At 43.6% G+C, this 16,483-nt stretch overlaps 1 protein-coding gene across 2 annotated transcripts in view; it reads right to left on the bottom strand.

Moving 5' to 3' along the window:
* The window catches only part of ALMS1 (ALMS1 centrosome and basal body associated protein), a 74,756-nt gene extending 63,674 nt beyond the window's left edge, over window positions 1-11,082 (bottom strand). For both annotated transcript variants that reach the window (XM_074821769.1, XM_074821770.1), the window contains exon 1: window positions 11,011-11,082. In XM_074821769.1, coding sequence (XP_074677870.1) covers window positions 11,011-11,061 — 51 coding nt within the window. In that variant the 5' untranslated portion in view covers window positions 11,062-11,082. The remainder of the gene's footprint in view (window positions 1-11,010) is intronic.
* Between the last annotated feature and the right edge of the window lie 5,401 nt (window positions 11,083-16,483).

Here is a 16,483-nt window from a genome sequence, read left to right as displayed (position 1 = left end):
TATCCATCTCTTATGTTCCTAAGAAGCCATTAATTCTACCACGGAGACAGTGAATTTACAAATTTCAGAGATAAGCTGAGGAAAACCCCTTCAATTCTGACTCACGTGTTGAGGAGACACCTGAAATAATCACCACCACAGTGGCTGGGTTGTCACCTACGGAGAGAGAGTTTGGGCCTTCCCTCTAATTCCCAATTACCAGGCATCCAAGCTTCCAGTGAAGAGCTTATTTTCAGCCTTACTAAGTCTGAGAACATGCAGAGCTGAAGATAAGCTGAACTTCTCCTGCCTTTAAAGAGCATTAGGTCAGGAGACTGCCAAGACCCACTGGCAAAGCCCAAATTCTGCCCGTGAACAACAGGTAACCCTTAAACTCTTCCTCCCTGGAAACTGCAGCCCACTTCACTTGCAAGATGGAGTTCCAATTCAAGATTTGTCCTTTTACCCCTTAAATGCCCAGTTTTTCCTTTAAAATAAGCCACTTGCTCAAATGTCCAGTTGCAAACTAAAGAACACCACCGGGGCAACACCTCTGCGTTTTTCAGGCACAGTTACAAAAACCTCAACTCTACATAGTAATCTCACAAATTTTAGCTTTTGGAAGGACAACAATTTCCAGAATTTCAGTACCATATGCCATCTTAAATCCTTCCACAAAATAGCATCACTGAAATAAAAACATGACGTAGCTTTCTATACAGGTCAGCACTGCCAAGTAAATTAACTCGGAATGACAAGAATATTTTTGTCCAAGTTTAAAAAAAGCTATAGCACTCAAAAGGAAGATGTTTATTACTGATCACGTGCAAATCACATCTATGAAACCAGGATTCAACCAGGCAGAAACTACTCTTCCAAATTAATTCCCTGCACAAAATAAGTTCATTTGGGCTTTGTATCAGGACTAAATAACTATAGCCTGTATGCATATATTCAACGCCTATTGCATTCCCCTAGTTCCTATTGTTCATATTAATCAAGTCATCAAAAGAAGCAGCACTGAAGTGTATGTGACAATAACTCTGAAGGCAAAGCTGGTAATTTAATTACGGCCCATTATTGAAAATTTGGTTGTACAATATGCATCTTCAGAAAAGGGCAATTTTATTAATCCAACTGGAAATTAATAGCATTAGGTACTGGAAATTAATAGCGTTAGGTAAGGGACCTATCGTGTGATTAGAAAACTAATTCCAAAAAAAAGGTACTGATTTTATTTAGATATGCTGAGCACAGCTAATTAAGTGGGTGTTCTAGACGGCATCAGAAGGGATGAGTAATGACAGCATTCAAGATGCACACAATGAACAAAAGACTAAACAACCAAACTGCACGTGTTATTCTTCGTTCTCCCCTTTAAAATGACCTTCTTTAGCCTATGATGAGCAATTCCTCTCATAATCATTTCATTACTCGTATACCTGTCAGCCACTTAACTATAATCCTTTTTCTACGCCGCCAGCAGCTGCATCGCAGACTTCCCTCACTACCCACCAGCATGCCAGAGGAACCACTTCACATGAAGACAATTCTTCAGTTCCCAAAGCCTACTGATTAACTTGCTTTCAGGAAAAAAAAAAAAAAAAGTTGACTGGCAACCTAAACAAAATATCACCAAGATAATAATTTCATTAAACCTTACAGACAAACTTGGAATTTCAGCCTTTTCCCGTAGAGTTTCAATGCACCTGAAGTGACATATTCTTTGTCACAACACTGCAAGAAAAATAACATGAAGAACATAATCTGAACAGGTTTCTTCTACCTGTAGCTTCATATCTTAATCTTTTACCAAAATATTTTATCACAGAATGGAAAAAAAAGAAAAAAAAAAGCAGAATTCACTGTCACCTGAAGTCAGCAAGAAACTTCCTTGGAGAGAGAATTTACCTTGAACAAGTCTTGGACAAATGGGGGTAAAATGAGAGTACAGAAGGATAAAGTACAACTGAGTTTTTACTTTGTGAAAATTTCTTTCCCAGAAGTACTTCATCCTCCCAAATGCTCCCTTAGCACTTACAGTTTTCAAAACCCATTCATTTTGCATTAGAATTTGGAATAGGTTCGACCAGTCTTATTTTGGGAAAACAGAGCCAAAGACATATCATATGCAGATTTCTCAAGAAGAAATTGGTGAAGAAATGCTAATGAGTTATGATGCGATTACTACAAATAGCAATATTCTAGAAGATTCAGAGTATAATTATATCCAGAGCTACCAAAGGCTCAAATACTCAGTCACCCAGAAGAGCAGGAAGGAATCAAAGTAGTATTACTATTGCTAAGAGTACTTACATAGCGCCTTTTTTTCATAAACACTGATTCACAGCACTGCTTTAGAATGTGCATGATAAATATTTATCCTCCTTTTACTAGGCACAGAGAACTTAGTGTACAACAATATGGCAAATCAGCGGTGGAGCCGATTCCCCAAGTAGTCTGATCTGACCATAATGCACATCTCTTATTTGATGCTCTAAAATTTCATCTGTCTTTGCCTGTAGGTTATGAGAGAAAGTCAAAAAGAAGAACACCTACAGCATCATAAGCCAGGGAGATTAAAGAATGAATGAGAACGTGAAATAAGATATGAAATAAATGTTTGTATCACAATTAGATAATGTGATAGCCTTTACCTATTTTAATATTTCATGTAAGTAGCTGCTGTCATTGTCACAGTGATGCTATAGCATCATGACCAGGAAAGGTGGTCTGCACACTGGCAGACTGTAGAAGAAAGGGGCAGAACTGTAGAGAAAAGATATTTAGAGTCAATTCCTGTTAAAACATAATTCAAATGATTTTGCAGCGCACACCTCCCTGATCTAAACAAGAAACATACTTCTTTTTTGCTTAAGCAAGCAGAAAAAAATATGACAGAAAAGCAAGAAACACTCATTGTTAGTCTCCCAACTCCATCCAGGTTTACCAGTTCCAATTTCTAGTTCGCTGTCAGCGTTTCTTATCAAAATACCCATAAACTTCTGATCTGTCTGCAACGCTATTGCGGGGTGGGAGGGGAAGAGGATTGGAATCGGGGGGTGGGAGATGAAGCAGGAACCCTGAGAAAGGAATACACTTATAATTAGTGAATCATGCTCCTCAGAAAACATCAGTAATGTTCAACCCAAGAAATCTCATGTGAAAGAAAGCTTTGCCATCAATGACTGATTCTCCCAGGAAGGCAACTATCCTGAAAAACCAGACACTCAAAACAAGCCAGAAGCTCTACAAATCCAGAAGCAATCCTACCACCCCAGCTTCAGAGCAGCCCACCCAGCAAACGCTCAGCAAAACCAACACAGTTACCCATTCCAATCCCACTAATTAAATCATTCATCTCTCGCTCAGCATCACAAGAACCATGTCTGTGTTTCTCTCAAACTGTATTAGTTAAACCAATACATTTCAGAAAATCTTCCCAGAAAAACCTAAGACTTCTTTGGAGTTTGCTCTTTCAAAATTTCCTTCAAAGAAAAGAAAAAAATGCAAAGTTTTATACAACTGCCTGTATCTATGACTGCGTATATCCAAATGTTATGCTCTAAATCAAAGCGAATCAAAAACTTGAGATGCTTAAGTAATAGGAAGACCTTAAGGAAAGATGATCACTCCCTGCAGTCAAATACTTCCCACACCAGTAGGATTCTCCTGCTAGCATCCGAGCTCGATTTGTGTTTTCACATAACAAATGCCCCAGCTCAAAGGCAAGGCTTAAGGCCCACACACTCACCAGCTGTAGCTGCTCATGCTTGCATACATAAGGCTGTGCAATGCATTTAGCATCGCTCTTTAAAGAAACCTGACACGGCATTAACAAAACACCATAAAGGAAATAATCTCTCCTTTTCAAAGACAGCCAAGTCACTAGGACCTCATGGGTTAGCAGCTGGAAGGAAGCAAATGGGCAACAGCACGTTCTGCTTCATTATTTCATTTTTAATCCTCATACCGAAGAGCAATATTAAAGAAATAGCACAATGGAAGAAATCTGGCACATATTAGCACTGTGTGTACCAGGGTACAGGGTACATAACAAAGCAGTTGCAAGCGAGAAATAAGTTAGGATTTACTAAATTAGTATAATCATCTCTGAGGGCTTCCATATAATTAAACTCAAATGAAGAGAATTTAACAAGGTTTTTCTTCCTGAAATCCAATACATCAAAAGTTAGCTTTTGCTGCTAAATACATAATGAGAGGAAAAGACAAAAATAAAGCTGAAAAACTACAACCACCTCCACACAACACAGTGCCATTAATTTAAATGGTAGGAACAGCAGCTCCTGTTGGCATTCTTAACTGATGCTGCATTTCATAATGAAATAGGAACATTTCTCAGTTTTGAACTATGGAAGTTTGAATATCCAGGCTTAGCTCTCCTTACTTTATTCTGACCCACAAAACACCGAAAATATCCCAGTAAAAATATCATACAATAGAACACAGCACAACAAAGATGTAGAGAGATATGGGAAAGAGAGCTCCCTAGATGTGTAATTCTAACAATCTGATCTCCCCAAAACATCAGAAAGAGACCATCATTTATTCCAAACCCTTCATTTCATCTCATTTCTCCCTCCTAAAAATCAGAGGTACCTGGCCAGGTTAATTCAGTCTAAAACGGTGTTTCAGTTTCCTTATCCAGCTGAACAGGCAGCTGCAAAATCATCAGCTCTGCAAAAACAGGCAGTGGAGTTCAGGACCAACTCTTCCAACATCAGAAAGCATTCACACCAAATTAAGGTGATCAGGTCATAACAGCGCTAGAGGCAGATCCCACCCAGAATTTGCCTTTGCTGGATTCCCTCTTGCTAATTTCAGGGCTTATTTTTCCCCATTCTGTCAAGAACATTCCTGATTCCAGTATCGTTTTCCAGAGCATTTATCACTTTCCCCAGTCCAGCCTTATCTACTTATTTTCTGAGTCTCACCATCTACTAATTATGAGATTCATCAATGAAAATACTTAACAGGAGCAAGCCAGGAAAATACATCAAAAACTGTAGCTGAAATGCCTTCCAAACTTGCTGTATATTTGATTAGTTTGTCCCAAGATCAAAAACTCTTCAGAGATCACGATACAATCACACTCCACCACCCCTTTGACTACTAGATCACTTATCCCCTCAGAGATAATAATTAAACAGGTTTGAAATCTATTGTCCTTAACAGTCACACTGGGTATTTTCTTAACAATTTACTTCGAGTGGTTTCAAATAGTTTGTTCTAAATTCTTGCATTTCTGTGCTTTTATCGCCTACTCCTAGTGGATAAACACACATACAATATAAAAACCACAATTAATGAATAATTAAATAAACATTTTATATTTCAGACAAGCATGAATTTGACTGAAGCAAGCCAAGGTGAGAGCAGCTCCCATCACCTGATGTGCAGTGCAAGCCTCGTGCCACTTGGAGTCAGCAACCCGCTGCTGCAGGGCAAGGTCTTCCCCAGCTGTGCGGAAGGAACAAAGGAACGGGGAGAAACAGGCACATATTTACCTGTTAAAACACGGAATTGACCACTGTGTCCCTGCAGATTAAAGAAACGATTTTGCCAGAACACTACGAATGTAGGTCACACTGTCTTATACCTAGCTGCTCATTTCATGGCACAATTATCAGCTTGTAATGAACAGGCAAAGCAACTGTTGTGCAGCACGTCAGAGGCTACACACAAACTCAGAATTCCCTTAACGCTACATAAACGCGATTGCATTTCACAATAAACCAACAATTTCATTTATTGTGGCTTTATAGTCTGTGTCAACCCTACTTTGTGTGTCAGAAGACAAAGTGAAAAAAAAAAAAAAAACAAACAAAAAAAGTCTCATTCAAATGAAGAGTAAGTTTTTGACATCAGAGATTTTTTTTTTGGCCAGAAGCCCAGTACCACGAATCACATGAAAATTTTTAGCATTTAAGTCCAGCTAGTGAAATGAATAACAAAATTCTCATTATCTGCAAATAATTCAGCACTGGAAGATCATCTATGAACGTACCAGTAAATAATATTGATATCAAAAATATTATTCAGAAGAATGTAACAATGATTTGGTGCTGTCAGGTATGAGAAACACAAATTATTTAAGCCGTACCTTGTTTTTCCAGTAAGGACTGGCATGCTAGCAGTACTTTCCAGACCCACACCACTCGGGGCACAAAGGCACCACCAACCCGTACACCAGGTGCTGTGTAAATTCTGAACTATTTTATTACTTTTGTGTGACAAATATTGGGCTTTCGAATGGCCACGAGAGATTAGAACCAGCACAGCAAAGCTCAACTGTAACAAGGGAAGATTCATGACACAGTAAACTGGGGCGGATGTGCTGAAAGGGTTCCAGGAGGGTAACGTGTATTTACACAACATACACTGACATTTCAAAGATTGTCAGCGCATCGTTTTGATTCTCTCAAAAATAGTTGTTTCCACTGTCAAGATTATAACATCAGTAACTTTATGGAATGTCCTAAAACGAGCGGAAAATTAATCATTGCTGATCTGCACCACATCTGCCTATTTTTTGCTCAGTTTCCTAGGAAGGTAAAGCTTCCAAGGCTGGCAGCGCTCTGTTCAGTCACGCCTCGGCCGTGGGCATTGTAAGGCAACCTGAAAGCTGATTACTGTAATACACATTAATGCCTGGAGCAGAGTTTTACCCGTGTAATCACAGCGTAACGGAGGTTGGAAGGCACCTCCTGAGGTCACCTAGACCAACCTCCTGCTCGACGCAGGGATAACTTCAAGGCTAGATCAGGTTGCTCAGGCCTCAGCCTCTCAACCTGTGACTCTTCCCAAGGAGGCCGGCTCTACCACCTCTGCAGGGCCCTGGTCCACCACTTCACCACCCTCCTCCTGAAGAACTGGCTTCCTCCTCTCCTCTTCGGATTTCTCCTGCCTGTAACACATCGCTGCTGCTTGGCCTGGCACCGTGCACCTCCAAGAAGAGTCTTCCTCTGCCTTCTCTAAACCCTCCTTCTGGCAGGGAAGTGCCACTGCCAGATCCTCACCTTCAGCCTCCTCCTCCTCCTTCCCAGGCCAAACAACCTTCAGCCTCCTCCTCCTCCTCCCCAGGCCAAACCAACCCAGGCTCCACAGCTTCTCCTCATCCACCACATGCTCCAGCCCCCTGAGTGTCTTGGTGGCCTCCACCAGCCTCGGGCCACTTCATTGACAGCCCAGAACAGGACACAGGATCCAGCTGTGGCCAGGAAAAGGGAATATTCAGCTCCCTCCAGCTGCCTGTTCTGCTCTTATTAACGCAGCCCAATGCATGGCAGGCCTTCATGGCTGCAAAGGGTGAGCTGTCAACTCACATTCAATTTGCCATCCACCAGGTCCTCAGGTTCTTCTCTGAAGGGCCACCAGTCAGTACTGATGTACGGGGATTTTCTTCCTCAGTGAGAAAGACTCTACATTTTTCACAGCTAAAGGTTACGAGATTCCTCTTGGGCCATTAATCCAGCTTGCCAAGGTGCCTCTGAATGGCAGCCCTGTCCTTCAGCATATCATTCACTCCCTCCAACTTGCTGTCATCCACAAATTCGATGCGAGTGCATTCACCCTGTCTCCCTGGGTCACCATTGATGACATTACGCAGCGTTAGCCCAAGGATTGACCCCGGAGGAATACCACCAGTTCGATTTTGAACAGCTGACTAGGCTAACTGTGTGGTAGTTCTTCAGGGCCTCTTTCCTGCCCTTCTTGAAAAAGAGTGTAACCAACCTTTTTGCAGTTATTACAGATATCTCACAGTCATCACAACCTTTCAAAGACAATAGAGACAGGCCTTTCATGACATCAGCGAGCTCCACCACCCCCCTTAGATCCACCCTGTCCAGCCCTCTGGACTTGCATATGTCGTTTACCTAAGCCTCCACCACCCCAGGCACTACCTCTCACCCACAAGCTCTTCTACTGGGCACACGGAGTAAGGAAAATCTAAATGAAACTATGGGTTTATCCCATTTCTTTGCAACTGAAGCTGGATTCCTCCTTCTATTGATTCAGAACTAATCATTTTGGGTTTCATAGAATAGGTCAGTTAGAAGGGACCTCAAAAGATCATCTGGTCCAACCTCTTGTGGGACATGGAACCTAGACGAGCACCTAATTTCCAATTATAAGAACATACTAAATTCCTAATACGTTAACACTGCTTCAGCACCTTCAGCAACCTAACAGTTATTAATCAAAACCATTAGCTTCCCTCAAGCATCAACCTCTTGTCTACTTATTACAAATAAAGACAAAAAATTTAGTTTCACACAAGGCAGCTTATTTTCATTCCTGTGCAAAAATCCCTTAACTGGTTGCTGTCCAAATCATAACTCCAATACGAACATTTAACAGCGTTCCTGAAGGTCAACTACTTCTTTAAATTCTTGGGTTTGGACCACTGAAAAAGCACTGAGTATCCCCTGATATTTTTTTTTGTTTGGTTAGATCATACTTACAAGATCTGTAATTTGTATTATACTGTCCTCTGAGTTTTAAGAAAATGCTCATTCCTTTATCTTTACCACACTAAATTACCATTGAAATAAAAGGCACTCCTGTCATTAGGTACCTTAGTTTGATGTTTCTACTTAGCTTTAAAAAAGAAAAGGATTCTATTAATGATGGGCTTTCTGGAATGCAGCCATCAATTTGAGCATTTAAGAATAAGAAACAAAAACTTGATCCTCCTGGATCTTATTTGTAATACCTACACTTAGCTAAATGCAAAATCAAAAAGTTTGCAGGACAGGGCTTAAATCATCCTCAAAATCAAAAATAAACTAAAAGAGGAAATGGACAAAGTATATTCACTGATAAAACAAGAGATAGTATAAACAGTAAAAAGTATCACTATGCTGGTTACAGAATTTCTTCCCACTCTTAACAGTCTGATGCCAGAAGTTCCATAATGCCTTTAAATGATCATAAACTGGCACTTTGGTGGAAGATACAGTCCCACTCTCTCTTCAGTAAGCAAAAACTTGAGGTAAGAGTTGAGTAGATGTTTCTTAAGCCAGCTTTAAGCGCGGTTAACAGTCCAGTGCCTAGCTGCGCTGGTTTTCTCTCTGTTGGAGTAAGTGACAAAACAACACAGAGGCAACAAAAAGTAACCAGGACACAGCAGCACAGGTCACTTCAGAGAGGTGAGCTGGGGCTTCGTGGTTTATAAGGCACTGGTGAAGCTACAGTCCTGCATGTTACAAGTTACAAACATCCGTTTTCAATGTTATTCTCTGTCAATTGAGATTATAGCTAAAATAGTCTCCTGCAACAGAAACATACACTAAAGGTGTAAGAGCAGCCATTCTACAACAGACAGAAGATCCGCCTGGCCTACTATCTATCTGCACCTGCACCCCCTTGACCCAGAAGAGCAGCAGTACACTAGCAACAAGCTTGGCTCAGCTCCATCTGGTATTCCCAGAGCTGATCTCTGGTTGTCAGAGCAGCAGTTAAACCACCAGGCAAAACAAACACAGCAAAGGGAGGAATAGCTGCCATAAAACAACAAAACTTGACACCCAGAAAGGATCAAAACAAACTGACCTGTGATGAACACTGTGAAGGTAAAACAAGGAGCAGGAGGCAAGTTCATTGGTCTGTAACATCACATACAGTTTGGAATCATAAAGTTAACTGTGAAATTTGTCTGTAAATCAGCATTCAAATGCAATTCATTTCTAGTTACAAGACTACACAGTAGTGCAAGAACTGCCCCTTCTGTGGCAAATTAGCCTTCCTGAAAACATATGGTAAAGGTCCTTCAGCACAAGGCTTTTGGAAAATGAATTAAGATTACACTATCCAAGTTCCCATATTCACATATTTGTTAGGTGTTTAACATGCCATATTTATTCACATGGTCGTTTCCATTCTTTGATTTAGTTTCTATCATTTTTCCTGATCAGACTGAAACCTGTACCAATCCATGGTTCTTCCCAGGGAACGTTTGTAGAATTGGTATGGCATCTACCACTGGTTGCCATTTGGCTGTTGCGCCTCTGACCTCCTTCAGAGCTCTGGAACAAAGCTCTGGAGTGATCACCACCTTGTAACTTTTCATTTTGGGTTGTATTCTTACACTTTTCCTAACACAGAATGGTGGATGTGATATCCATAAACCTCTCCAGACTCCAGTGGCCAACATGAGCTGTTCAAGCACCCTGCACAAAGATGCCTCCCAACAGTTTGCAAGAGTGAGAACTTGTGTAGGTGCTACAAGCCCTTTACACTTCTGGAAACCACCATGAGAACAGCGGGACAGCTAAGACGAGGTGCCAGAACAGCGCAACACCACTGGAAGGAAGCTTCCCAATGCTCTCACAAGGGGCAACTTCAGAAAAACATTGATTCCAGTACATGGAGGTGGCAGGACGTGATGGGACATCCACGATCTCCCGAGATCTCCTCCTCCTCATCTCTAGCATTGATACGAACACAGCAAAGAGCACAGAGCCATGTATGAGCCCGTCTAGGGCATGAATGGCTCCCTGAGGCCACTCCAGCCCCACTGGCTCTGGCTTCCCAGGGGGGGTTAGCGACCAAGCCAACTGCACCCACCCCTCTCCAGGGCAGAATAAGGCACAAAGGAAAGAAGACAATTACACACACACACCCTCCTCCCAGGAGGGGAGGAGGAATCAGGCCAGTTACAGCCACCCTTCTCCCAGGGATGAATGCAGGGGATGGAGAGGGATCAGGCCGGTCACAGCCCCCTTTTTCTCCGGGACAGGAGAAGGGGGGGGCCTCAGGTCAGTTGCATCCCCCCTTTTTCTGGGGGGAATCAGCCAGTGATATCCCCTTTCCGGGGCAGTGAGATCAGGACAGTTCCCCCTGCCCGGGGAGAGGGAAAGAGAGACACGAGTGAACCAACCAGCCTGTCACACCCCCCTCCCCAAGGCCGGAGACGGGCTGAGGGGCTGCTCAGAGCTGCTACCGCCTCCCTGCCACATTGGCCCCACAGGCCGCCTGCCCGAACCCCTCCGCAGACCCCGTACTCACAGGAACCCGCTCCTCCTCCTCCTCCTCCGCTTCCCCCTCTCCCGGCTCCATAGCGGCCGCCCGGCCGCCCCCTTCCCCTCACGGTGGCCGCCCCGGGGCCGCGGCGCCAACCCGCCCCGCCCTACTGCGCGTGCGCCGCCGCCCTACCAACCCACTCCGTCGCTAGGGACTCGCTCCCGCGCGGCGCATGCGCGGGAACCGCCCCCTGCGCGCGCCGCCAGCGGCCATTGGAGGGCGGGACGGGGCGGGGCGGGGCGGGCGCCGCCGAGCGGCGGCTGAGGGAGCGCGCGCCGGCGTTTTGGCGGGCAGAGCGGCTCTGAGGGCCCGGATGGGAGCGCTGAGGGGGGCGGGTGCGTCTCCACGCACATCAACCAACCTCCAACCCCAACCTTTTCCCTCCCGGCTCTCCGCAGCCGCTTGCTGAGTCAGGGTGTGTTACCGGAAAGTCTCAAAAGAACCCTCTAAGACTTAGTTTGAAGTTTTTAGTAAGCAGATATTCTTTATTGCAGCGCTGGGTGCATGGGGGATCGTTCCACCTAATGTGCATACGCTAAAACAAAAGTTCATCCTTTATATACCTTAAACACATGAATATTCATACATTTGCTAAGAATTCTCCACCGTTCTGCGTATCTATTACATCTACATAATGCTGGCGTTGCAAAATTACACTATGCGTGCACAGGGGTCTCAGGTGGTCGTTTGGGGAATTAGCCCCTTTTTCCCTTTTATGGTCACAAGTCTTTTGAGGACATTTTCTTCTCCATGGATGTTTCCCAACTCTGTTGTCCGGCCAAGATGTTCTTTCTTATCCGCCTTGTTTGACCATTTCTGCCAGGATGTATCTATTCTCAAGGTTAGGATATTTTCTCTACATTTTAATCACTCAGGCCCTGTTAAATACAAAGTTAAACATTGTTTGGCAAAATAATTTCTTAATATTTAAGGTATAATGGATCACTAATTGTTACAGGCCTCAACTTGCAGGCATCAGCTAGCAGGCATCGGGTGATCTGGAAGTAGGTGCGTGCTGAGGGGAAATTTCTGTACGTGAGGGGTTTTTCAAATGAGTGGGGTGGCTGCCTGCTTTTCCTGTGACAGGGAACTGTTTTCCTTGCTCTTCTATGCTAGAGTCCACTTGTAGAGAGCTGATACCTGATCGTAGTGAGCGTTGGGGCTTGGTGGTGAGCATACATTAAAATCTGGCGGCAGACATTTTGAGATAGTGGCGGTGTTACCAGGGGCTGAGATGTGATTTTCCTAGGTAAGAAGTCCATTCAGCTTGCTCAAAACTCTCCCCCAGGAGAGGTGGTCTGTCTGTGATGGTCGATCAGGGACTGTATTCCCAGTCAGCAAAAGGACAGGCCTTCTGTTTGGGGAGATGCTCTGCTGCCTGGGCAGACAGAGAAGTTGAGATGAACCTCTGCAAGGACTCTTTTAGGTGTGGGTGTCAGTGGGCTCCCTGCAGTCGTTCACTGCTTCCCTCTGGGTGCCATGAAGGAAGAAGGAGCTCCGCTTTTCCCCAGAGACAGCCATAATGCACTCCCTGAGGCATTCAGTGCAAGTATGGAGCAGCATGTTGCAGCTGGGTGTCAGCAAGAGCAAGAAAGAAATCTCCCCCTAAAATCACAATCGTCCAGCTGTGTTTTATTTACTTACTCTTCCTCTAAAGCACCAAGAGCAGGTACAGTTGAAGCTGGAGCAGCAGAAGATGCAGGTCATTGATCTGGGAAGGGATTGACAGTCCTTCCCCCACCGCTCCAGAGGTACGGAGGAGTGAGAGGAGTCTCCAGGGTCATTGACTGCAGCTTCACGATCCATGTTTCACAGACAGAACATCGTTTAATCTTTCATCAAGTTATTGAGCTCCTTCTCAAAAGCAATTAAGCTTTTCTGGTGTTGGTATAAGCAATATATCCAGCTGTCCGTATGAATATAGCTCCAGACTGTCCACCTCTCTGGATATAAGAAAATAAATAACTGCACCAGTTTTCATTCTCTACTAAGTAGAGGGAAGAAGTAGACTGAAAAAATAAAGGCGCCTCCATAACATTTTCTGTCTCCTGAGTTATTTATTCTCCTCGTAGCAGTTATCTGCCATGTATCCAACGTAACATCTCCCAAAAGGCAGTGTATGTTCATTTTTGTCTGCGTTGATTCTGCAGTGAATTGGGTGTTATTTTTCAGCGCTAGATAAATCAGAATGCTAAAGTACGTCAAGGCAAACATTCCTTAAAATAATTAAAATGATGACAAGAAAAGGCAGCTTTGTATCTGAACCCATCTCCTATTACAAATGCAATTAAATTTCCTGGTCTCAGCCTATCCTAGTTTATGCACATCCCCAAAAATCATCACCTTATAATTTATGAGTGAGGCTTAAGAAAATAACATGTGTCAGGGTGCGTGCCTGGGGTGACTGGGTGAGGAAGAGAAGAGGCAGCAATAAAAAAGTAAATAACTGCTGCAAGAGGCAGCGCTCCCGTGCTTGCTTTCCCTGGGAAGTAGGAGGAATAGCCTGCTTGATTTCAGTGCCATTTTCCCCTAATTACAGCGGTGCGAGGGAGAGCAGAATTCAGCCCGTACGTTGTAGCGCTAATAACAGTTCCAAATGTCATCTGTGAGAAAGCTTGCCATTTGCTTTTCTCTGCTGCAAGTGACTGAAGGGCTCCTCTTGTCATACAATACAGAAATTCTGTCATTCCCTTTATTTTTAGAAGAGCAATTCACAGGCAGAGAGGGGAGGAGGAAGGGTTTTCTGAATGTTTATCGCTTACACATCATACAGGAAGCTGTTCACATTCTTTATTAATTTTCTAACAATATCCAGAGACTTACTCAGTCTGAGATGTAATATGCTAAAATCCTTTCCAATAAAATGTCACCTGAAATAAAAATCAGAGAGGAGTTTTAAAAAAGGCCATCGTTGTGGAAGATTTTCAGAGCGAGCCAGGCCTGACCAGTTCAGCTTCCCCCATGTAAAGTCCTTTAAAGGTGAAATATAACGTATTAAAATACAGCGATTGATTAATGTGCTGATTCCAGAGGAGAATATAAAATACAGGTGGCCCTCCTGACTGCGAATATCTTGGAAAAAGGAATATTTAAAAATCAGGTCCTGACTTGTGCCAATAACACATTCATTGCAAAGCTTCTAACGTGGGGATTCTTTCTATCTAGCGCAAAAGCACCCAGGCGGGAGAGGACTCTGGATGTGACCTCACTGGATGTGTTTCATAAAAGCAGATCTACAATACTGTGAATATAATGGCCTGTTAATTAAGAGTCCCTGTCCTTACCACAACCGATGGTACTAGGCAGCCTGAGAGGATAAAAAGTGATCTACGAATGGTTGTGATACCCCAGCTACTGCACTTTTTAACCAACCTCTTGGCACGCCAGCAAAATACTAAATTAGTTTTAAGTATTTTGCTGAAGATCTAGTTGAGTTTTTAGGCTTGCATGCATTGAGGTAGTTGGAAACCCATAATTGTTGGGATCTGGTCAACAGGATTATTCAGCTGTTCTGGAAAATCTCAGTTGTTTTAGTGTTTGCGTGTTTTGGGTATCATCTCAAGAACATTTATACCCGACAGAGCCAACTCCACTCTGTTTTTTCTTGGTTTGTGATTGAAAAAATTTATGCGGTTTAGTGGGAGAGACCGAGGTAATCTACATGTAGTCTTGATTAAAAAAAAAAAAAAACAGAGGGAAAAAGCAAGTAAGTGAAGATAAAGTGTGTCAGTGGGCAGAAGGGTGGGCAGCAAGGAGAAAGAAAGTGCTTATACACAAGAAGACTGATTTAAGTAGGTGATTCGATTAGTGAAAGGACAGTGGGAGTGCTCTGTTAAAAGAGGAGCTGAAATGTGTATGTATTAGTGCAAGTGAAGGAGTTCAAACTGCGGATGCAGGACATGAAACCAGGTATTAGCATGACGATGATAATAACGAGTTAGAGCTCATGACTAGACACAGGCACCAAAGAGTCAGTGCTGCTCGGGGATGATGGAAATAAATGTATGAATGGGGAGGCTGCGCTATGTGCCATGGTTTACTAGGCTGGAGAAATAGGAGCTGGAACGGGTGGAAGAGAACCGGCGTAGGTCAACATGACTTTGAGGAAAGCTGAAAAAAGATTTTTCTCGTTGCTGTCTGCGCTAGCGCTAACAATCTGCCATAATTACTGAAATACCATCGGAGAAAGCAGGAGTGTTTATTAGCTGATTCTGTCTAAATCAGATTGAGGGATAAACAGAATCTGGGCTTAACTGCCGTTTCCGATCTCAAAAGAGCAAATCGGGATTAAACCGAGAAAACTGTTTAATGAGATAAAATTATCTGAGGAACTTGGGCCCAGCATCACTCTGCGAAACCTCAGGCACCTAACTGGGCTATTTAAGTTGGGACAACAGTTGCCTCACAGTCCCTAACGAGTTACAGGGTCATAACATGGTTTGGGTTGGAAGTGACCTATAAGATCATCTAGTTCAACCCCCTGCCATGGGCAGGGACACCTTCCACTAGCCCAGGTTGCCCAAAGGCCCATCCAACCTGGCCTTGAACCCTTCCAGGGAGGGGACAGCCACAGCTTCTCTGGGCAACCTGGGCCAGTGTCTCACCACCTTCACAATAAAAAAAAAGATTCGGCGTGCCTAAGATGGACTCTCTGAGGGTACATGGTTCCTTCCAGTATCAGAAGGTGCCTAGGATAACTAAGCACATAAGTTAGGTATTGTGGGAAGATGCCCAAAATTAGGTTAAATAGACCCAGGTTTTGGGGACCTGAACATGGAGAAAGCTTAACATTTCTTTGTCGGTGGTGCATGAGATGTTTAAAATTTTATTCCACATACAGGGGGAAAAACCCTGTGTCGAAAGGCTCTGGACCTGGGTGGAAAACAACCTCAAAGAGGCGACTGGGAATAAACAGGGACCCTGAGAGAGTGATCAAGAGGCCCCTCACCAAAGAACGCTTTATCTTAGCTTATTTTAGCTTATCTCAGAGGTCGGAAAGCTTAGGATGCAGCTAGGAGTGTGAAAGGCTAAGCTGGGGTGAGAAAAGGAAACCCAGTGCCTTCCTCCCAAAGAGTGGGTCATGCCGAGCCCCCGATTTCAAGCAAAAAGAGAACATTTTAGTCAACCTTTCTTCAGTGACCCAAAGTAGGCTGATACCGCTGCTGCAAAGTGTGCTGTTTATTGCCATCCCAACCAGCAAGCAGACAGTGCAGCTCCTGCAAGTATCACAGTCACAGATTCAGGACTGGTGTCTTGACTCATATCTTATGCAATCCTTCTCCTCACCAGGAAGCGAGAAAGAACCTATTAAATCTGCCCACACAGCGTCTCTAATGCCTGAGCTGAAAGTGGTAGGAAATTATGATAGATGTATGGAGCCCTTCCCCAGGTTTCAGGCAAATCAGGGGAAAGTTCCTTCGGAAAAATGTACAACTAATTATGGATTTTCCAGCTGCGA

This window comes from Strix aluco, chromosome 4, assembly GCF_031877795.1.
Source record: "Strix aluco isolate bStrAlu1 chromosome 4, bStrAlu1.hap1, whole genome shotgun sequence".
NCBI classification, from domain to species: Eukaryota; Metazoa; Chordata; class Aves; order Strigiformes; family Strigidae; genus Strix; species Strix aluco.
This window is presented reverse-complemented; position numbering and strand designations above follow the sequence as displayed.